This window comes from Megascapheus bottae, chromosome 12 (assembly GCF_031878675.1).
Source record: "Megascapheus bottae isolate mThoBot1 chromosome 12, mThoBot2.hap1, whole genome shotgun sequence".
NCBI lineage: Eukaryota > Metazoa > Chordata > Mammalia > Rodentia > Geomyidae > Megascapheus > Megascapheus bottae.
Window position 1 is genome coordinate 6,392,719 of NC_143520.1, and position 24,804 is coordinate 6,417,522.

General features: G+C 38.1%; 1 protein-coding gene across 1 annotated transcript in view; it reads left to right on the forward strand.

Annotated features, from left to right (window-relative positions):
• Window positions 1-24,804, forward strand: part of Pde11a (phosphodiesterase 11A) — a 350,018-nt gene that overhangs the window by 123,848 nt on the left and 201,366 nt on the right. Inside the window, exons 3-4 of the mRNA XM_090342568.1 lie at window positions 11,375-11,464; window positions 15,973-16,113. Of these exons, the coding sequence (XP_090198694.1) occupies window positions 11,375-11,464; window positions 15,973-16,113 (231 nt within the window). The remainder of the gene's footprint in view (window positions 1-11,374; window positions 11,465-15,972; window positions 16,114-24,804) is intronic.

The following is a 24,804-nucleotide window of genomic DNA, read 5'->3' on the forward strand; positions in this document are numbered from 1 at the left end:
AGCAAAATGGGAGAAAAAAAACCAAATGAATGTCTGTTAATTGATAAATCTAACCCTTAGGGTATTTCAGAGATTTAGGTGATGAAGATAGATCTCTCCGAGTTGACATATGAAAATTTCCAAAATATATTCTTAAGTAAATAAGAGATATAAAGAATAATTTATAGTATGATTTTACTTGTGTTTATAAACATTCCTAAAGCTAGATATTATTGTAAAAAGTTTGTTAAGAAAGAAAAATACACTGCAACTTTGGGAGGTTGGTAGGTCAGACAAGAAATTAAGAGAGAACTGTAGTTTATGAACTTCTATACATTTTTAACAAATAAAAAGTGAAAATGTATGCATTACTAATAATTATTAAAAAATAAAAATAGCAGTGAATTAATATTAATAAATCACGCAAAAGGCTGCTTAATAGGGATACATATGAGTTTTGAATAAAATAAATAAGTTCCAGTAGTAGGGCATTAGTCTAAGAAGGTAGTCATGGCTGTATAGATTTAATTATTATTATTTTTTGCTAGTCCTGGGCTTGAGCTCAGGGGCTGAGCACTGTCCTTGGACTTTCTCAAGGCTAGAGCTCTACCACTTGAGCCTCAGCACCACTTCCAGCTTTTTTCTATGTATGTGGTACCGAGGAATCAAACCTAGGTCTTCATGCATCCTAGGCAAGCACTCTACCACTAGGCCATACTCCTGGCCCCAGATTTAATTATTTAATTGCAGGATTGTTAAACTAAAATTGAAAATGATATAAATATCCAACATTGTATGATTACCTAAGTAAACTACATAAATCCATACCAGCGAAATATTTATAATAGTAATTTAAACAACCTTATTGAGGTATATTTTACATATAACAAGTCCAATGCATTTCAAGTGATTTTCCTAGTTCAAGTGATTTTCCTAGTTGTGAGTAGTGGGACCATCATAAAGAATGAATTTTCGAATAGGTCCCCAAAGTTCTCCTGAGACCAATTACAGTTCACCCCATTACAACTGCTCGCACAGGCCACTACTATCTAACCTTCTGTATACATTTTCTTTAGGTGGACCAGGCACTGGGATATTTTACTTCCATAGAAATTGCTTATAATAAGTGATAGTTCTCAGAAAAACAGAAAAAGCAGATAAATGTGACATGTTGGAATAGTTAGTTTTGGTATATGTGAAAAGGAGAGAGAAGAGAAGAACATATAAATGACATACTCCAAAATGTCTGTAGTACTTACACATGAGTAGTGCAAATATGGGCATCTTTCCTTTTTGAAATTTTATGGCCAGGAAAAAAATTCGGATTATACCGGAAAGATTTTCTCTTGTAGCCGGCGCTGTGACTCACGCCTATCATCCTAGCTACTCAGGAGGCTGAGAGCTGCGGATGGAGGTTCAAAGCCAGCCTGAGCACTAAAGCCCATGAGCCTCTTATCTCCAATGAACCACTAGAAAACCAGAAGTGGTGCTGAACCTCAAGGGGTAGTGTGGTAGCCCTGAGCTGAAGAGCTCCAGGACAGAGCCCAGGTCCCGAGTTCAAGCCCCATTGTCTTCAATGGAGCCTTTTTGAATGAAAGGTGAAGGCTGGGCGGAGGGATAGGAACTGCCTCCAGATATCAGATTATTTCTCTGAGATCGTGCCATGGAACACAGGGCCAAGTCGCAATAGAGTGGTTGTTATGACTAGTTCCTGAATGACTTACATAATCCACACGCCGAAGACCCCAAGCTGCTTGCCGAGAATTGGCTGCAGCCTGTGTCTTTGAGTGCTTGTGGTCGCGGGGGAAATTCTAGTCACCACCACCTTGTAGGGGAAGGGTGAGGCGGGTGCTCATTCCAATCACCAGCTTCCATATAATGAAGCATCTATGTGTCCTTCTGGCTCCAAGGGAAAACCCACGGAAGAGTGATGAGGGCACTAAATAGGAGAAACGACATTTGCATATCACACCTTTTCCCCCACTGTGCTAGGGTTTGAACTCAGGGCCACATGCTTACTGAGCTTCACTGAATCACCCCATAGCCATTGTATACACTGGCTAGTTTTTTTAGAGGGAGTCCTAGTTCCTGCCCAGGGTCCTACCTAGACTGAGATTTTCCTATTCTTTGCTTCCTACTATAACTAGGATGACAAGCACATGCCACAACACCCAGCTTCTTCTGTTAACATGGAGTCTTGTGGACTCTCCTGTCCCGGCTCACCTTTAAGTATGAACCTCTGAACCTTGGTCTCCCAGGAAGCAAGGATTTCATGGCTAGGCCACTGATGCCCAGATTTACCTATACTAGATTCACCCTTTTACTGTATTCTGTCCCAGGTCTAACCAGTGAGGAGCTCAACGTGGACTTCTTTCCCATTAGGCCCCTTTCAACATAGTTTACTCCTTGCTATATCTCTGTTCATTTATCATACCTGCTTCTATTTCCTACAACCAAGATTTCTCCTTTGTTCTAATTTGTTTCTTGCTTCCCTTTGTCTTTTGTGAACAAACACTCTATCACATTCTTTAGTGTTCACTTTCACAATGGCAATTTTAAAAAACCAACACATTAGCACTATCCAGTGCATGCCATGTTTTCATAGAAAAAAATCTGTTTCTGTGTATCCAAATTGATATCAAAACAAAATTTCAGTCAATGAAACTATACTTTTGGAAGCAGGGATCTTCTATCGAATTGTTTGAATGCTCTAATATACTTTCTAAAGTGTTCATGAAGTTGTCTCATATAATGCGTCTTCTTCATATTTTGATACATTATTTTCTAAATAACTCTAAAAAGCTTATTTAGTGTTTGAATGATAATTCTCATAAAACATCTTTGGTACCAAACCAGTGGGCCTAGCATCAGGGAAGCATGGCCTCACAGTTTTGCCTGACGGCAGAAGGTACTTTGGGTAGAGTTTATATCTGCACTAAAACAGACAATTCCTGGTGATGGAAATAGTTTCTCTCACCCGTTCATTTAGCTGACAGTGATGCTGCTTTTCATGCTGTTTTGCCTTCCAGGAGTGGAGTTCATAGAGGGCCTAGACCCAGGTTCCTCTGTGAGTCTCCGGCTCAGACCTCCAGCATTCTTTAATGATGCCTAATTGGACTAGACCAGACCTTGGGGCTTTAATAGTCTTTCTCTGTGGTTTGCAAGTTTGAAAGAGCTGACCACCTACCGTCTTTCTTTAGTACATTGATGGAAGGCCCAGTGCTCAGATTTTATGCTTATTAATGATACTTTCATGGGCTTCCAGGGCTAAAGTGACTTTTTTATATTGTTTGATGATTTTCTGTTTAACTCCCTTTCTGAGTGGGATGTTGTAAAGATTAATTAGCCAATGTTCACAAAGTGCTTTCAAGCTGAAAAGTGCTGCATAAGGGTGCATGGACTCATTAGCTTCTTAGTCATTAAGGCTTTTCAGACCTTTTGGCATTATGGAGCTAGATGATGAAGGCCAAATTAGGATTTTAAAATAAAAGAAAATACTAAAGCAGTATATTAATCATTGTTTTTATATTTTCCTTGTGTTTTGACTGTTTTCAAAAGCATCTATTGCTCTGAGACTGAAAAAAACATATAATATTTTATTTGTGATTTCACAAAGCTAGAGTGCTGGGATTTGAAATCCATGCCCTGTGTTGCAAGGTAGGTGCTTTACCAGTTGTGTTGTGCCTCAATATCTTTCTGCTTCTGATTTTTGTTTGTTTGTTTTTCTTTTTTCCATAGGGTTTTGCTTTTTGTGCTGAGAGCCTGCCTGGATAATGATTCTATTTTCTTTTCTTCCCATGTAGGTGGGATGGTAGGCACACATCATAGTGCCAAGTTTTTCATTGGTTGAGAGAGTGTGGTGCTAATTTATTTTCCCCAGTGGGCTTAAAACTGCATCCCTTGCAAGGTCTCTAATAGCTAGGATGACAGGCACAGTTTGGGTTTTAATTTTTTATTACTATACTGCTTCAATGTTTCCTTTTTCCATATATATTTTATTGTAATCAGTAGAAGGGTTACATTATATTCACCAGATAGAAGGTGCATTACTTCACAAACATTGATACCCTTTCTCATGTCTTGGTCCCCATTTCCCTCCCCCACCCTCTCCCCTCATCTTGTTTACCCCCTTCCCTATTCAATGTTTGCTTACTCCATCTTTTCAAAAATACATTTGTCTGAACATTTATTTAGAAACTCCATGATTCATAGTCTCATTTGAGCCTCCACAGTTCAGTAGTCTGGTGACAAGTAGAGAATTGTAACGCCAGTGAATGACCCTGGATAGAATACACCCTCTGTCAATGAGTATCCACACTTGGTGTGAAATGAGTGAGGAAAGCATAATGTTGTCTCCATCCTTGACAATTATTAGCTTCCACACCGATGCTTTTTGACTTTTGGTGGAATTATTTTCTGATAGACGGAAGACATTCTAAATCACAGATAGGTTTAACACACAGCCTACCGATACACTGAGTGTGGGCTGTTAACCTTGTGCTCACAGGTCTGGCTGGAAGCTGCTGCCATGGCCACTGCGCGATGCCACGAGGGATCAACACATTGAGCATCGCTGGATTGAGTTAAGATGAAAATTCAAGCTACAAATACAGTTTTTACTTCTAAACTATAGATTTTGCTCTACCATAAAGTTGAAAAATTATAAGCTACACTATGACACTATAGGGCTAGTATATTTATATTTTCTATGATTCAGTTAAGCCATTGGTGTAAGCTGAGAAAGCACAAATGGCTGCCACATCACAATGGCTTTCAAAGAAGACATAGACAAAGACAGAAAATCTACAAAAAGTTGATTGACAGCTGATTCCTTTAAGTGGCACCAACTGCCTCATAGTTTTGTCTAAGGATTGAGGAAAAACAATGATGGGTCTTCAATAGAACATATAAATGACTTACCTCTTAACATTGGTCACAGTGTTAACACATGTGTATGTTTATGCCACAGTTACCAGCAACACTAAAAGATATTCTGAAGGATTTCCTGCAAATGAAAATGACAAAAGGAAAGAATCTCAGAAGGAAGAAAGGATAGCCTAGAGGAAATTTTTCATATATATGGATCAATGTAAACAAACAATGTTGATTAATAATAACAATAGCAATAACAATGTCTAGTTTGCAATAACAAGATAGAGCCAAGAAGACTATAACATGTAAATCACAAAGTAGAAGTTGAGAAATTGGAGATGTTCCAAGGTCTTCATCTCATTTGAAAGGAAGCTAAAGATGTCCAATTTGGATTTTTCCAAGTTGCATGTGAGATTTCTGCTTTAATCATGAAAACAAAAGGAAACAAAAATGTAGTAAAAGGGGAAAGGGAGAAAGAATGAGAAAATAAAGTCAATAGCAATTGGCTCAATAAAAAAAGGAACAAAGAAATTTAATATAGATGCAGTAACTTTTCCTATAACAAATGCAAATAAAGTGGCTATGTTGCAGAATTCATCAACATGTACCTAATAGAACAAATAAACTGAGACAATAGTCTTCATGATGCGTGAGTGGATGATTGTGGCTTGTGATAATATGTTCAATAGTAGCTTCATATACATATTTCACAGGAAATTGTGTTATAGGAAAGGATTCTCAAATGTGGAAAACAAATATTTAATAGACAGTGAATCAATCGGCCCTCTGCTCCAGTGGAAGATATTTGTCTTCATTATACTGTAGAATAAGTGATTCTTCCTCTTGCTTTTGAAGGAGACATTTCTATCTTTTATGACTGCTCAGTGTGCAGCTGTCTTTCTGTATGAAATATGGAAGGATTATTTTGGCAAAAATTAATTTGAAATTGGGCTTCTATGATGGATCTACTAAGCTGGATGCGAAGGCACACTTCTGTAACCCTCCTGAGGCAGGAGGATTGAAAGGTGAAGGCCAGCCTTCACTAAACTCCATACAGTGAGATTCCCCCACGTCATCTCTCAAGTAAATAAACAAAAGTGTGAAACAAGGTGAGACTTACAATAACACAAATATTGACACAAAGTGGCCACAGCCTGTGAACTTTCTCACCCCAAAAGTTTAACTCTATTATCTAAGAAAATGAAAAAAATAAAAGAGGTAAGATTTTAATGTCAATATCATTTTTATTATTTAAATACACATAACAAAATAACAATCATCACAAATTCAAAATGATTATTAAAATTTCAATAGGCATAAATGGAGGTGGGCGATTGAAAGTTGAAAAATGCCGTGTGAGGTGATTGATACAGATAGAGTGAAGTTAGATTATTTTGGGGATATTTGAGGGAATAAACTAGAGGAATCATCCAGTTTTGCTCAAGCTCTGAATGTTTAGTCTAGGACATGCAGATTGAAGCTTGAACTTTTATCTTGATTTTCTCTGCAACTATTGAAGGAGATTGAGCTGACTACTAGTAATTACATATGAGTTAAAAGCTTGACGGGGAAGTGGTCGAGTGCTAGCCTTGACAGAAGAGCTCAGGAACAGCACCCAGGCCCAGAGTTCTAGCCCTGCTACCGACAAAAAAACCCCACAAAGCTTGATAAGAGTAACAGTATCATATAACTTACTGGCATAACTTACTGTCTAACATGAGAAGACAGTCAGGCAACTACTGCTAATTGACCTGATCTATATGTAACAATGGAGTGAGGAGGGTGTTCAGTTTTCCATCTGTCTTTGTTTGGATGCAACTGTGGAGACGTAAATTTGATAAATTAGAGTATACAAAATAAGACAGCATGAGTCTCTTTTGCCATTCGAAATGTCATGTTAAATTCTTCATGACAGTTTATATTGGCTGATTTCACCCCCCTAATCTCCACTAAGAAAATAACAATTGAAGTTGCACTGGGATGTGAGAGTGTTTCATGAAAATGACAGTTGTTTGATATTCAAAATGGAGGAAGATCAGGGGTGCATTTTTCTTAGGATGGCAGTGTCAGCCCCTTAGCTGTCAGGACTGATGGAAGGGTTTCTCCAGGCACAATGGGGTAGATTAAAGAACTAATCTACCAATTTGACTGACATGCTTTCTTCAGAATACATTGTACCATTCACCAGAAACTAGTTTAGTGAATATGAAAAAAGAAAATACTTGCCAATTCAATTCTCTTTAGACAAAAACTAGACTTAATGAAACAAAGGTGATGAGGATGAAGAGATTTGCCAGTAAATGACAGTTTGACAGTGGGCTGTTCTCGGGCTCTGTTGCACACTGTGCTGCTCCTGGTAGGAATAAACAGGCCCTGTGACAGGCAGGGCCCATAGCATGGCTTAAATTCCAGTTCCTGACCCACTGTCCACACCTGCTGGAGCCACACCACAGGATGTTACTTGAGAGCTCTATTTCGCCACCACCTTTATTCACAATCCTGTCTGTATTTGTGAAACATGGTGCCACCCATTTAACACCTGGCCAGTGGCAGGTATTTCTTCTGCTCCTTCCCTCTACATCCAGGAGTATAATCTATTCTTCAGTCCTCACCTGGACATTGGACCCTTCTAGCTGCTACCAGTTTTACTAAAAGGAAGTTTCTTTTTGACTTGAACCTTTTACTCTGGTCTATATAAGCACATCGAGAAGCCTATCAGTATTGTGCGTAGTTTCTCATTAAAATGACACTTTTGGGGCCAGAAGATTGGCCTAGTGGTAGAATGCTTGCCTAGTATGCCTGAAGACCCAGGTTCGATTCTTTGGTATCACGTACATAGAAAAAAAAGCCAGAAGTAGTGCTGTGGCTCAAGTGGTAGAGCTCTAGCTTGAGAAAACCCAAGGACAGTGCTTAGGCCCTGAGACCAAGCCTAGGACTGGCAAAAAAAAAAAAATGGGACTGTTGGTGTACTGTATGTAGTTCAACGATCAAGTGAACACAGGACATATTAAACACAATGGTTAGGCAGGTCACCACCTAGGGACCAGATTAAACCTGCCGTTCCAGAACCACTTCCTGCTCCTGTAGTCTCCTGTCCCAGCAGCCTTACCATGCTTCAGTTAATTGGATCACCATGCTAATAATATAATAGACATATGTTTACTTACAACACGTAAGTTAGGAAGGCAGATTTGAAGGTCAGATTACTTGAATTCAAAAACAAGCTCTCTGAAATGTGCCTGTAATCCAAGCTATGCAGGAAGTACAAACAAGGAGGATCAAGGCCCAGAATGGCCAAAAAAGCAAGTACCTATTTAAAAAATTAATGAAAGCAAAAATTCCTAGGGTTCACTTGTAAGGAAATGGAAAGACTTGGAAAAAATTCATATTAGTGAAGTAAGCCAGACCCAAAGGAACATAGGCTCAATGGTTTCCCTCATTCGTAATAATTAGTGCAAACCTTAGAATCTCCTAGCAGAGGATTACAATAGTTCAAAACCTAGATACATAAGGTCATATAAGATGAGGCTAAATGAAAGGACCTCCAGAATATGGAAACAAAAGCTATATAATGTGTGATTGTTGTTCTTAATGTACTATGTTATTTCTCATCTCTTTTGTTGTCCCTTGGTTATTCTCATATTGTTACAGTACCTTACCTTGTTATCTGGTATATTGTATATACGTTTATTTGTTTATCTGAAATAGGAAATGGAAGGAGGGGATTGGGGGGAGAACTGGGGGCAAATCATGAGAAAGGATATGAATATGTGCGAAGTAATGCACCTTCTATCTGGAGAATATTACTGTAACCCTTCTATTAATTACAATAAAAAAGAAACCAAAGTGTGATCAAATGGGAAAAGGAAACCTGTTATTTTCTGTGTTTCTTTGGAAGGTTTAAATTACTCTATAATAAAATAATTTTTGAAAGTTGAGCTTGAATGTTAGAACTCAAATGGTAGTTGAACTCAAATGGTAGAACTCTTGCCTGAAGAGGTGCTGAGTTTAAACCCCAATACTGCCAAGATAGATAGATAGATAGATAGATAGATAGATAGATAGATAGATAGCAACAACAAAGCAAATAAAAACACCCCAAGCTCAACTAATGTCTATCTGGGTAACCCTGTTAAGAACGGAAGTCTGAAAGTTTTACAGTACCTGAAAGGTAGCAAGTTACCTGAAATATATCAGATTAGTCTACTACAGTCTCACAGATGCTGCAAGAGATATGAAGACTCCTGTGTGTCAGAGGACAATTTTTTTATAGCAAAACCAATATCCAATGTAACCACATTTATGTTAGTTCCTGATAACTATATGCAGAGTGGATTATATTACAAGAGAGAATCTTAAAAGGCAAGGAAATCAAGTGTTGAATAGTGAACCATGCACCTACCTGGCCTCTGGCTAGAGGGAGGTATTATCTTTATGATATTAGTAACAGTTCTACTCTTTTCCATGGAAGGAGACAACATCTGTACTTTCCAAGTTATTCACTTTAAGGTAGAACCAGCACCTTTGTGATATGTGCAGAATATGAAAGCCCAGGTACAAATATCTCCCAACTTTGGATAAGGTTTCAAAACCTCAGTTTCCAGGCTTGGAGAGTAGTCTAGTGGTAGAGTGCTCGCCTAGCATGAATAAAGCCCTGGGTTCAATTCCTCAGTACCACATACACAGAAAAAGTTGAAAGTGGTACTGTGGCACAAGTGGTAGAGCACTACCCTCAAGCAAAATAGAAGTGTCCAAGGACAGTGCCTACGCCCTGAGTTCAAGCCCTAGGATTGGCGGGAAAAAAACCTCCTCAGTTTTCTCATTAAAATGTGACTGTTGGTATACCCATATGTAATTTCAAAGGTCTAATGGGTATAGCACATATTAAATGCTTGGATGTCAGGAATCATATCTGCTTCATTGATGAAAGTGCTGTCAAAGGGAATTACTGTTATATAAGACTATTTCCTAGTTACAAGCATGTCTATTGAATTCTTTGTAATCTCTAGCAAGTACAATATTTCAGCTTGCCAATATTTCTATTAGGCTCACCGAATAGAACTAAAAAGTACTTTAAGTCTCATGTTTTACAGATAAGAAAAAATGGCTCAGGGAGATTAAATGACTTGGTTAAATTTCACACAGAAGAGCCACCAGTAGGAAAAAGGTCTACTAATATAAAATTCAAGTTCTTTAAAGTTATACACAGTGGCGGATAGATCTCAATACTGGTGTTACAAATCAAGCAAAATAAGGCTGTATGTGTTAGAAAATACTTCACATGTTCACATGGTCATATTCTTTGTCATACTTGATTATTAATCACCTTAAATATAGTCCCAAAGGTAAAAACAACTAAAATTCACCCCTCTGCAGATGTAGAATCAAAAAATAAAGATAGAAAATGAAATAAGGCTAGGCAGCAGTGGCTAACACCTGTAATCCTTGCTGCTCAGGAGGCTGAGATTTGAGAATTGTGATTTGAAGCTACTGCAGGCAGGAAAGTCCATAAGATTCTTATTGTATCTTCAATAAACTAGGACTAAAAAAAAAAAAGCTGGAGGTGGCACTGCAGCTCAACAGGAAGAGTGCTTGGCTTGAGGGAAAGAAACTTAAGGACAGCACCCAGGCCCAGAGTTCAAATCCCAGGACTAGCAGTAAAATAAGATAGCAATGGAAAGTTGAATTAGTAACTCATATTTTTTCTTCTCTTATATCTGCATCATAGCCACTGTCTCTATGCAAGAAAGAATCACAAACAAAACTAGAAAACTACGAGGATAGTTTTTTCTGTGTGTGCAGCTAATGTTGAAATGCCTTGCTGTAGACAACTACAGGGAAATTCTGGCAGCTTTGTGTCAACAGCTTCGTGCTAGCTTATAAACAAGCTTGCCATGGCATGTGGAAGAAGAGGAAGGACTGAGAGAGAGGGTTAACAGAGTGAACATCTGATTCCAGCAATTAAAATGGAAAACTCTTGGGAAGACTCATGGAATTTATACCAAAAAGATCTTTAAGAATGAATCAATGCTTTTGTACTTCTTAGTACCAGTCGCATTGTTTCTCTCTCTTCTTCAAGAGGTCTTTCTTAGATTTTCAGTCTTTGGAGCTCTGAAATTCTTTCAGGCATCCCAAGTCAAAGGTGAGCATAAAGGAAAAGATAGAGAATGTGGTCTGTCCATTTTTTTTTTACGTCCTTGCCTCATTTTCCATGTCAGGTAATTCTGTACTAGCTGTGTTCCATGCCATGCCAAGTGGAGGGTGTAGTTTAAGTAGTAGAACACCAGCCTTGTACAAAAGAAGCTAAGGAACAGCACCCAGTCAACGAGTTTAAACCTTAGTACTGGCACACACACACACACACACACACACACACACACACACACACGTTATTAGGGTGAACAAATTTTATGCTCAGTCCCTTTGGCTGAAAAAGAAAGTATTCCAATCAAGCCTCCACAGGAAAAATGACTTTCATTCAGAAATAGATGTTTTAATGTTCTTAATGCTCTCTTTGCCTCAGGTGATGCAGATGTATCTTCCATTTTGTGGAATTGCGATATCCAATGCCCAGCTCTTTGCCGCCTCAAGGAAAGAATATGAAAGAAGCAGGGTGAGTAGGAAGAGACATTGCTGACATCTGCTCTCTGGTTTCTGTGAGTTATGATGTCTTATATAAACAGCAATTGATCTTTGTAGAGTCAAGGACACTTCCTCATTTGTAAACTCCTGCCAAACTATGACTGAAAAGTCTCTTTAATAGTATGCCAAAATGAAATGATTTTAAGTTCTCTGCTGTTGTTTCTGGGAAAGTGTACTGATTTCATTTAAAAAAAGAAAGAATGGAAGAAAGAAAGAAAGAAAGAAAGAAAGAAAGAAAGAAAGAGAGAGAGAGAGAGAGAAAGAAAAAGAAAGAGGAAGAAATTAGTTTCACACGTACACTACAAGGCAGCAGGCAGAGTTTTGCTTGCATGTAGCTTTGAAATGATAACACAATTAGCTGATGCTTTTACAATTTAGTTCCTTCAAGAAGCAAAGTATGCTACAAACATGATTTCACCACACTTCCAAGATTTCATTTTTCAATTGAAAATTTTCCTGGAAGAGCATCACAAGATACTTGGGACAATTTTATTTTATTTTTTTGGTAGTCCTGGGGCTTGAACTCAGGGCCTGCACACTGTCCCTGAGCCTCTTTGTGTTCCAGGCTAGTTCTCTACCACTTGAGTCACAGTACCACTTCTGGCTTTTTTTGAATAGTTTATTGGAGATAAGAGTCCCATGAACTTTCCTGCCTGGACTGGCTTTAAACTGTGATCCTCAGATCCCAGCATCCCGAGTAGCTAGGATGACAGTCCATCTACTTGGAACAATTTTGCTAACACTATTTTATAGAATTAATAAAAAAATACTCCCAAGAAATGATCTCAAATACTTTCAATGGAGGACTACATAGAAAACAAACAACCCAAAGACATTTCATACTCATAAAATACTAAACTGTCAAATAATGATTCCATTTTATTAGAATTCTTCCCCTTTTTTAATACTGATCTTGGGGCTTGAACTCATGTCCTTAGCCCTGTCCCTGAGGTGCAACTCCATCTCTGGTGGTTAATTGGAGATGAATCTAATGGACTTCCTTGCCTGCGCTGGTGTCAAACTTCCATGCTCAGATCTCAGCCAGAGTAGAATTAAAGGCATTAGTCACCAGCTCTCAGACATTTCTTTCACAACTAAATATATGAAGAGTACTACCACAACTTAGAAATATATTTTAAAAGATGTCTCTAGTAATCAAATTGCAAATTTCACTTGCTAGGCATTATACTATGAGACTGTTTTCTAGGGGGGAAAGAAGCCTTTCTCACCTCATAGACATCTCCCTCATCACAGCCCAGCACAAGTTCTGTGATCTGGATCTTTTCATTGTTCGCTCCCTGCTTTCCTTTCACTAGACACTTTAGCAACATGCTTTCTGACTTCAAAGAAGATAATTCGCTTGTTTCACATTAGCGTGCCTTTAACATTTCTCTTCTGCCCCCTGTCCCTGTTTCCTCTTCCACTCCTGTATGTGTTCTTCAGAACTCAGCTCAGCTTTCTTGCAGATCTCCCCATTTTCTGTTAATTGTTGCTCCTTGTACATGTCAGTGTTCTGTTGTGGATACCCATTACCTATGCATTATAATATTTGCTGATAGTCCTGCTCTCCAGCTATGTGATAAATTCCTTAAGGGAAACCTCATGTTTTATCAGTCTTTGCATTCTGTGTTTGACAGTTCATTTATTCACTCAACAATATGTATTGTGTGGGTCTCATCCATGTACATCTGAAGTCTCTGTTCTCAGGGAATTTAGTATCTAGTGGAAACAACAGAGAAAAGAAAAAAAAGGTTCAGATAGTGATCAGAATTACAAGGAAAAATAAAGTAAAATTAAAGGGATATAGATACATGTGGAAGGATATTTTTGTATTAGAAGATTATTGTGAAAGATAAGGGGTTGGTACATGAAAAGATTCTTGCAGGAAATGAAAGAGCTGAGACATTGGAAGATCTGGAAAGAGCATTTCAGGCAGTGGACCTATTTGGTGCAAAAGCCTGGATCAGTGTATATAGATGGCAGAAAGAACAGTAAGGAATGAGAGAGAAAAAAATAAGGACAAAGATGTGACTTTCATCAGGACCTTGATGCTAAAAAGGTCTATGGACATGTCAAACGCTTTGTGTTTATTCTGGGTGTGATGAAAAATCTATTACAAAATTTTTGATCTGAGTCCAATTTACTTTTAAAGAACAATACTCTATCTTCTGGTTGGAGAAGATGACAGAAGATTATAGGCAGGAAAAGGAGTTAAAAGCTACATTAAAGTCAAGAGGTAATGTGGCTGGCACGAAGGCCCTGAGCTGTGAGAGATCTCCCTAAATTGGAAGTGTAAACTGCAGAGCTCCCTAATGTGGGGAATGAAAAAATAAAGGCTTCTGGCTTGTGAATTTGGCAAGTAAACAATTGGATATAGGTGCTTAAATTTGGGGTAGGTGTTAGGAGTGGAGATTAAGATTTGATATACAAGGTATTTGAAGCCAGAGCATTTTTCAGGATTAATCTGGAAAAGGGAAACAAAGGGGAAAAAATCCAAAGATGAGTCCAGGGCCAAAGGAAGATCATTAGAAGAAGGAGGGGGAAAGGGCAGACATTTATTTCCTAGAAGACAAGTGACATTAAAGCAACTATGTGAAATAATTACAGTGCTGTTTAATCGCAAGTCTCCCTACATCTTCTCCTCCTTCTATCTTGTTCTAGAGCTAGAATTCATTGTGATTTGTAAAACTTTCACCACTTGCTGATAAAGCAGTAATTTTTAATTAGAAATCATAATATTACTATAATATGATTTGTCAGTGCAAGACTCTAGACACATTAGTTTTTTCCTATGAGAGAAATGTTCCTGTATATAGGTCCCAGAGGCGCTCCACATAGTCACACCAAATTAAAAAGTTAAATAATTGTTCAGTTAATATGATCCATCTGAAGTAATAATCTGGATGGTTAAGGACATAACATTTCCCCCTTAATTGTAGGGACATTTCTTGTAATTATTCAGACAGTTGTCTTTACTTTTAGTGTTGCATTGGAACATGAAATGGTGGTGCAGTGACTTCTCATAGGGGTTAGCTGTTCAAGTGAGGCTTCACTGAGGACTACTTTTACCTCTTGATTTCTCTCATTGCTTCTGCCACAGAACAATATGGCCCTGGGCCACAGCCACAGCCTTTCTACAAAAGGAAAGCCTCTTAAGATAGTTGTTTCTCTTTCATTGGCTCAATAAACTAGATTCATTTTACGGATCCCTTAACTTATTCAAATGCTTTTCTAGCTGAATAGACTCAGACAGGAAAATTTCACATGTTTCAAATGGTTTCAGCACAAATGAAATGCATTACTAACATTGAAAATTAGTTATGCCCTTGGGATGATCAACACTATACTGAATAGATGGGAGCCTGAAGATTCATGAATTCCTTTCCTGAGGGGTCACACTGGAGACAGTATAGTTTATTTAATTCTATTGAATACAAACACCCTGCAGCCCATTCACTGCCACATAATTCTCTGATTGCTTTGATAGAAGCATCATTTCTACCACCTGTACCTAGCTCATTATTTTGCTGTCTCTGAAAACATCCATGTCATTAAAAATTCCAAACAACTAAATTTCAAAGCATAAATTGCATGCTCGCTTACCTGGAAAAAGTGACAGGTTATTGCAATTTAATTTTAAAATAAATGCATAGTGTTCGAGTTGTAATTTTTTCCTTTAATTTCTATGCTTTGTAACCTGCCATTTTAACAGAAATTCTAATGTTGTTTTTATTCCAGAGACATATAGTACTATCTAAATGTTCTCTTGGGAAATTGGGAATCAGCCCATATTTTCTCTTCTTCTGCAAAGAAATTGCTGTGGAATATATATATATATATATATATAATTAACATTGAACTCAATAATTCTTGTACAGTTCTGTGAATTATTAGTAAAAACATGTTAGTATTAGTGAAAAGAAGTTTCAGATTCAACCATGAAGCTATTTATTTCTGACAGAAATTGTAGTTTTCTAAAATAAATGTTCTTTGGAGAGAACTAAGTAGGTTTTTGCCTAGTTACACTGTGGCAAAACCCACTGTAGTCAGTGGGGAAGGTGGAGGGAACTGGCAGCTTATGACTCCATGATTCCTGTTATGTGGACAACTCTCATTCTCCAGTTGTATTTTTAACTCTCAAGAGTGTGGGAGGGAGGGACTAGGAGAGAGCAAGGGAAGGGAAGACACTATATGAAAGAAATGTACTCATTACTTGACTCTCAAATAATTGTAATCCCTCTCTATATCACCTTTATAACAATAAAGTAAATAATAATTTAAGAAATAAGTGGCTGAATCAAAACAAGGAGTGTTATAAAATGTAATGATGGAACTGTGTTAACATAGCACAAATACTTCAAAAATTACAGACATATGATATTATTAAAGCAAAGATTATATGGAAACTTTGAAAGACAAAAAAATGCCAACACTTTTCAGTCTTGTATTCACCTAAATGTACCATCTCCTCTTTCCCAGGCTTTGCTAGAGGTGGTTAATGATCTCTTTGAAGAACAGACTGACCTGGAGAAAATTGTCAAGAAAATAATGCATCGGGCACAAACTCTGTTGAAATGTGAGCGCTGTTCTGTTTTACTCCTAGAGGACATCGAGTCACCAGTACGTAATTTTCCATTTGTCATATAGAGTCAAAGACTGAGAATGGAATATGGCTGAGTTTATCTATAATTAAACTTGTAAAATCATGAGAGGAACAACTCTCCTCATGACTCTTCTAACCAGGAAATAACATAATAGGTGAGAGTTTGTTTGCTTTAGATGCATTTTCATTCTTGTTGTAGCATCATCTTAGAGCTGGAGGCTCTTTAAGGACCCATCCCAGCCCTGTACACTTGTAAATAAAGGCACTGAAGATGTGAGGCTTAGTTAGAAGAGAAACTCAAGGTCCAGCATCCCACTTTGTTTATGCAGCAAGGGTCAGGCACACAATATTCCAACCAAATGAATGACTGGAGGCTCTTAGCAATCAGAGCCAGCCAAATTGTACCTCTACTGGGTGGTCTCAGCTCTAGCAGGCCTCTTCTAGTAGCAGGTTTAACCACTGGGCATCCAGATTCTTTCATTGCCTTTTTATTGACATGCAGATCCTAGCAGCCTCAGGGAAGGAGGCACTTTTATCCTCATTGTGGGGGCTCCTAGTCCAAAGAGAATGCAGAACCTCTGGCCCTGATGCACTTGGTGGCAGATTTATGGCCAATGTTTAGGTCCTGTTCTTTGGGAGATCTTTAGGAGAAATCTGTTGGACAAAAAACCCCACAACAATACTGAAAATAATAATTCTTATCAGTTTCAGTTTTTGAAAGTTAAATGTCTGAACCTTCAACAGCAATTTAATATCTTTGTTGATAACTCTCTTCAAAGGCCAGGAGTTGTGTAACAATTAAAAGAATCAAAAAATTAAAAGAATTTTATTTCACTGTGCTTTACTTACAAAAGACTATTTTCTTAGCCTCTAGGTTAGATCTCCTCAAAGAATAATAACCTGAGGATAAGTTTTAGGAAATAGTATAAAAGTACATCAAGTTTATTTATGTATAGATACCAACAATACAAATATAATACTCTATATAAACTCAATGTTGTAATATATATATAACTAAGCTCAGTGTTGTAGTATGTGTATGTATGTGTCAAATGTTTGTCATCAGGTTTTAGCAAAGCTTGAGGTTACTTGTATTTCAATCAGCTTCATTTATACAAAAAATCGCCTTACAAATGTCTTATAAATAGAATTTACTGATCCTTGAGAGAACATGTACACACACACACACACACACACACACACACACACACACACACACACACCAATAGCACACAATTATAGAGTGTTTCAAGAATTTGCCAGTCCGGGGCCTTGAACTCAGGGCCTGGGCATTATCATTGGTCTATCTCAAGGCTCGAGCCACAGCACCATTTTTGGCTTTTTTCTATGTATGTGGTACCGAGGAATAGAACCCAGGTCTTCATGCATGTTAGGCAAGCACTCTACCACTAGGTTAATCTCCTGGCCCTGTGTCGAGAATTTTACAGAAGTTACTTTAATTCCCACATTTTGTTGTCATATTATTATCACCTGGACTTTAGAGAGGAGTGGAGCAAGTTCTCAGTCACCACCCACTTCCAGAAGGAAAAGGTGGTGTGCTCATCAGTACTTGGCAGACTCCACAAAGGCATCAAAAAATGTTGGGACCTGGGCTGTCTGGATTCACCAAGCCAATCCCACATCCCTGTAAGTGCATGAAATTCCGAAGGCCAGAATAGAATGTGCACAAAGCTACATTCATTGTTAGTTTGTCCACAAACATGAATGTAATTGATGCCAGCTCAGGGTGGTTATTCTGCTGATCTTCCAACCCGTACTTATTTTTAATAGTGTAGCTCAGCCATCCAGCAAGCCAAACAAAATTGAACAGATGATGAAAGTTGACAGCCATATCTTCATCGTATAAAGCAGAAAGAGAAGGTGCAAACCCATCATCTAGAAAGGATAGATGATACAAGCAACAAGGTTGGTGGTGTATTACTGAATGTTAAAAGAGCTATTTTAAAATTATTGTTACTGAATGCTCTAAGATTATATAAACAAGGATGGAGCAGAAAACACTGATCTATTCCTCATTGTTCCCTCTTTCTTTTCACCGCCCACCACCTCAAAGCAAGGATGGACTCCCCCAATCCAAAAGTCAGGAGTTGAGCATAAAAGTGAGCCATAAAAACAAACAAACAACAGTAACAAACGCAGAAAGGAAGATGAGCTAATTCTGCTTTTGAAACTGAAGATTTTTACTTTTGCCAAAATCTGCTGTCAGGGAAGTTGGTGGAGGAGTTTGGCTAGGAATATATATATGTGGTATCACCAAACAGAAAATCATCCAAGCCATGTTTTCTTTTAGCATATCTTTCCAGAGCTTTCTCCAGCCTTTGGACATGTCTAGGCACTTCTGTTCTTTGCATCACCAATTGTCAGGTAGAAGTTATTACAAGGAGAAAAGACACTGACACTCACAGGCCAGGAAAGCACCTAGGCTGAATGTGAAACCAGACATCCAGCTACAATAGCCAGTTGAAAATGGTGTGAAGACAAAGTGCTTTGGCTGGACTGTCTTCCTCATTTCAGAATGCTAAATAGACAAACTGTTAGTAAAAGCCCTTGTCATCTACACTTAATGAAGGCTGTGATTGACCAGCGGAGAGAAACCCAAATAATACCCGGAAACCCTCTTGATTCAATGAACCAAGAGCAAGCCTAAACTGATTTTTATCCTTTAAAAAAATGAGAAAAATGATGGGGCCAGGAGTTTGGCCTAGTGGTTAAAGTGCTTGCCTAGCATGCACGAAGACCCGGGTTCAATTCCTCGGTACCACATACATAGAAAAAAGCTGGAACTGGTGCTGAGGCTCAAGTGGTAGAGCTCTAGCCCTGAGAAAGTCCAAGGACAGGGTTCATGCCCTGAGCTCAAGCCCAGGATTAGCAAAAAAAAAAATGAGAGTCCAAAAAGAAATATTTGAACTTCCCAAATTGGCTTTTAAAATATACAGCAGTGTTACATTAAAAAAAACAAAACCCACAAGATTCTTATTTTCAAGAGCCAGAATTTCCCAAAGGCTTGAAAAGAATCAAAAGCAACGTTATGAACAAAGCAAAGCAGGGGAAAGAAAGCAGATGAAGCCCTAGGCTGTCCTGAACCTGTACTGCTCAGATTAAAGGGGGTAAAAACTTTACTTGATGTAGCTACTCTTCTTAACACAGCTCTATAGAGCCTCCAGTCCCCACAGGCTTATGGTATTCAAGACAATGGTGCTGGCTAGGAATGTGGCTTAGTGGTAGAGTGCTTGCCTAGCATGCATGAAGCCCTGGGTTCAATTCTTCAGTACCACATAAACAGAAAAAGCCAGAAGTAGTGCTATGGCTGAAGTGGTAGCATGCTGGCCTTGACAAAAGAATCCCAGGACAGTGCCCAGGTGTTGAGTTCAAGCTCCAGGACTGGCAAAAAAAGACAGCATTGGTGGGGGAGGGTTAAAAATTGTTCCCATGACAGGGAAAAAAAGATGGAAAAGGGCGATGTTGGGGAAGCCAAGATGTAGCAAGTGCCTGATAGTTTTTCTAAAACCACAGAGGAGTTTTAGAGGCAATTTTCCCACTGCCTGACAATAGCTTCTTCAGACTGGGACTTGAAGAAACCTTCTTGATCTGTAGAGTTGCAAACTAGACCTGGAGATACTGTGCATGACTGAACAGCCCAGCGATAAAAATGACTCTGTGGAGGGTGAGTCTGCCTTATCCTTAGCAGGGGCCATATCCAGCAGGGGGATCTCTACCGAGCGTGAATCTTTCTATGACTGTCAGGAAACTGCAGGTCCTAGTAAAAGTCTCAATGCTATTGCCTCAATACTCATTACTCATGTTTGAAATGGCTGAGAAACCCGAAGCAGATGATTTGCATTGTCTTCTGTCAACAATACCAGAGTTTTGTTACAAAAGAATCACATATTACATTTTCTGCAATCTTAATTGTGGGCTTTAAGACTTGCCATCCGTGTATTACAGTCTCTAGTTAGTAAACTTGTATTTGGGTCACAATTGACAAAAATGCCATTGGCAATAAAATGGATGAAGAAAATGATCAATTAGTCTATAGGTATTCTGTACCCATTATAAATTTATAAAAGGAGGCCGGGAGTTTGGCCTAGTGATAAGAGTGCTTGCATGAAGACCTGGGTTCGACTCCTTAGTACCACATATATAGAAAAAAAAAGCTGGAAGTGGTGCTGTGACTCAAGTAGCAGAGTGCTAGCCTTGGGAAAAACCCAAGGACAGTGCTCAGGCCCTGAGTTCAAGTCCCATGACTAGCCAAAAAAAATAAATTCATAAAAGGAAACATTTTATGGAATATAATGTGATGAAAATACAGTCAAAGATTGTTTTTAACTACTCTTATGAGGGAATCACTATGATGTTAAGACCAGTCTAAGGACACTTGAAACATCAGATGCTTGAGTTGGACATGGCAGTACATGCCTATAATTTCAGCTACTCAGAAAGCCAGAGCTGGATGAAGGAGAATAGAGTTTAAAGTTACCCTGTCAAAGTTAGCAACTACTAATCTCAAAAACAAAATATAAGCAAAAGGGCTTGGAGCATGGCTCAAGTGGTAGAGTAACTCTTAGTACTGGAAAAAGTCAGCTATTTCTAGGCAATGTTAGAATAAGAGTTTGAGGTTGTAAGCAACGCTAATTAGAGACAAAACTAGGCCATGAACTGCACTTATCTTTTCAATAGAGAAATTTACTTACATTTCTCACTAGAGAAAATGTTACAGATTAATACATTATTTTCCTACATCTGGAGTGTTTTATCAGTAGTGCCCAGTGAATGGAACTAAGTGTAGGTCTTAGGAGAATTTATTATTATTATTATTATTATTATTATTATTATTTTGCCAGTCCTGGTGCTTGTACTCAGGGCCTGGGCACTGTTCCTAAGCTTCTTTTGCTCAGGCTTACACTCTACCACTTAAGCCACAGCACCACTGCGGCCTTTTCTGTTTATATAGTGCTGAGGAATTCAACCCAGGGCCTCATACATGTCGGGCAAGCACTCTACTAATAAGCCACATTCCCAGCCCAAGAAATTATTGTTTATAACTAATATCGTTTTATTGTTATTGTAAAGATGATATACACAGAGTTGCAGTTACATAAGTCACATAATAAGTACATTTCTTTTTGAGCAATGTCACACCTTCCCTCATTTTCTCTCAGTTTTCCCTCCTGACCTTCTTCTCCCACAAGTTATATCGTTCATTTTCGTCCATGTCTAGTGAGTGTTGAGTCTGCCTATGTTCACCCTTTGTTCTAGCATAGAATAATTTTTTCTGTATAATTCCAAGGAAGTAAATACTTTATGCCGTCAAGCTCACAGTCTCTGCAGCAACTGTCCAACTCTGCCAATGTAGCATAAAGACATAGATGAACGGTGAACATGACTAGTCCAATACAACTTAGTTTCTAAAAATAGGAGATGGGCTAGAGCTGGCTTGCAGTTAGTACTTTACCAATCCCAGATGTAGATAATCACCAATCTGCACATTTATGTGTTTAAAAAGACAAATACAGAAAAAAACCACCAGTATGGGGTGAGATGCAGTGTATACCACAAAAAAATGGTAACAATTTTCCATGAGATGAAAGAATGTGAGTTCTCAGAAAAAAGTACTCCAAAAAGACATCTAAGAATTCAAGAAATAAGAAATAGGCAATTAAAACAAAACAAAAAAAACAGAAAACTTATTTGGTAGAGCTTGGAAAGAAGTAGAAGAAAATATGCAACCATATAGAAATGGATATTACACTTTGATAAAATAATGAAAGGAAAGAAAAGATACTTCTAAAATGCTCTCTGGGGCATGAAAAAATACAATTGAAAATGAAATGGAAAATAATATATTATGAAAAGATAAGAAAGAGAATGACAAGAATGGAGTCAGGATAAAAGAAGTTCAAAATAAGGATAATTGGTATCTCTACAAAGTACATGACAAATGGAACAGGAAAAAAAAGCATTCGCAACTATAATACTGGAACATTTTATTGAAATAAAGTCAGAGTTGAATTTACAGTCTGGAAGAACACACCATTTCAGAAAAAGTTGATACTGCTTAGCACTGAATTACTTTGGTCGTTCATGGATTTCAAAGATATAGAAAATGTTCTATGGACATCTAGGCAGAAAGAGTAATCAAGCCACCACTGTAGAAAATTCACCCTGGTATTAGACTTTTCAGTTTAATATCACTTCTTGGTCTTCTCTATTGCTAGAAGACAATGGAGCAATATTTACAAATTCTTTAGCAAGGAAACATATGAGTTTACAACTGAGATTCCAGCCAACTTCGTATTTCTTTTTCTTTTCCTTTTCCTTTTGTTGTTGGGGCTTGAACATGGAGTTTGGGTGTTGTCCCTGAGCTTTTTCTCTCAAGCCTAGTGCTTTACCACTTGGAGCAGAAAACTCCTGTCTTTCTGGTGGTTAATTGGGCATAGGAGTTTCATGTATTTTCCTGTTCCTGTGGTGCTCAGATCTCAGCTTCCTGAGTAGATAGGATTACAGGTCTGAGCCACTGACTCCTGGGTCATATTTCAGATACAGATCTTTTCAAATATTCAAGGAAAGAGAATACAAAGAATACAGTTCCAAGAAGCTCATCCTGAAAAATAATAGGAGTCAAGGCAGGTTAAGCACGACTGGTACTGGAGAAAGATGTCCTGTCAACTCTCAAGTCTGCCACTGTAAGGAACTACAACCCTGAGAAATGACCTGGGTAAAGAGAGGACTGGGCCTTGCAGGGAGGCATATGTAAAAATGTTTTCCTGGGTCACGCCCATTGCCTCTCTCAACAGGTATCTGGTTTTAGTTTTAGTTTTAATGTGGCAAGTTTATCCATCTTTCTTTTTAGATTTGTGCTTTCAAATTTTGTTAGAAAAATAATCTCCATTTTAATGGTATTCATATATAAAATGTTTAACATGTGGTAGGGCGCATCTTCAATATTAGTCACCTTTAAAATTGTCAACTGTCTCAGGAGAGGAAAAAGAAACTTGTTTTTCATACTTTTCCATCCTTATGGAGAAAGTTTATCTTAAAAGGGTGCTTGTTTTACTTGTTTTTTAAATGACCTGCTAGTCAAGAAAAAGGGATGTTACCAGGTCATTTATACTCTTTTTTTCATATATTTTTATTGTAATTAATAGAAGGGTTACATGATATTTGCCAGATAGAAGGTGCATTAATTCACATACATTGATACCCTTTCACATGTCTTGGTCCCCATTTCCCTCCCCCCACCCCCACCCCTCATCTTGTTTTCCCCCCTTCCCTATCCAATTTCAGATAACCTAATACAAACATATCCAATATATCAGATAACGAAGTGAGATACTGTAACAATATGAGATAACCAAGGGACAGCAAAAGAGATGAGAGATAACATAGTACATTAAGGACAACATTTATACTCTTTACATTTTTGTTTATTATTGTTTGATACAAGTATATTCAAATAGCAAAACTGGGATTTATCAATATCTATTAGTTCAGTTCTGTAGATTGGTGATTTAGTTGTCAGTTATTTGTTCTGATAGGAGTGTTGCTATTGTGTGTTACCATTGCTTTCTTTCCTTCTCTTTTTCTTTCTTTCCTTCCTTCTTTCTTCCCTTCTCTTTCTTCCCTTCTTTTTAGCCCTGTCTTTTTGTCTCTCTTCTTTCTTCTTTCCTGTCTTTCTTTGTCTCTCCTTCCTTCTTTCTTCTTCCTGACTTTCTTTGTTTCTCCTTCCTTCTTTCTTTGTCATTCCTTTCTTCTTTCTTTGTCATTCCTTTCTTCTTTTCCTTCCTTCCTTCCTTCCTTCCTTCCTTCCTCCTTCCTCCCATTTTCTTTTTCTCTCCCTGTCTTACTTTCTTGTTTGCTTTCTTTCCCTCTCTTTCTTTTTTCTTTCCCTCCCTCCCTCTCTCTCTATCTCCGCCCCACCAACCTTTCTCTTTCTCCCTTCCCTGCCTGTATAGTGGCTTGCACAGCTCCCTGGTTCCTGTTTAAAAACTTGGACTTAACATTGGCAGCTGCAGTATGATAATATTACAAAAAGTCAGACAATTCTGTCTCAAGGAACACAGAATCCCCATCTGAGGAGAAGCTGATATTTCAGCATCATTGGGACTTGTCTCTAGACCTCTACTACAGAGACCCATGTCTTGGCATTTCATCTACGACTTTATAATCAGCAAACAAATCAGGTCTTGTCAAGAAAAATGTTTCTTCCTCCAAAACTAATTTGTGATTCTATTTTATTCCATTCATGGAAACAAAAGCTTTTCCTTATTTACTTAATAATTCTAATATTTCTTTTGGCCAGTCCTGGGGCTTGGACTCAGAGCCTGAGCACTGACTGTCCTTGGGCTTTTCCCAGGACTAAAACTCTATCACATTAGCCAAAATACCACTTCTCACATTTTCTATTTATGTGGTACCGAGGAATTGAACCAAGGGCTTCATGCATTCTAGCAAGCACTCTACCACTAAGCCATGCTCCAGGAACTCTAATGCATTTTTAAAACCCACATATTACAAGTGGATATTTCATGACTTCTTTACATTTGAAGGATAGAAAGAAAAGAAGAAAGGAAGGAAGGAAGGAAGGAAGGAAGGAAGGAAGGAAGAAAGAAATTTATTGTATTTTTGTTGTCGGGGTGATGTACAGAGGGGTTACCATTACATTCATCAGGTAGTGGGTACATTACTTC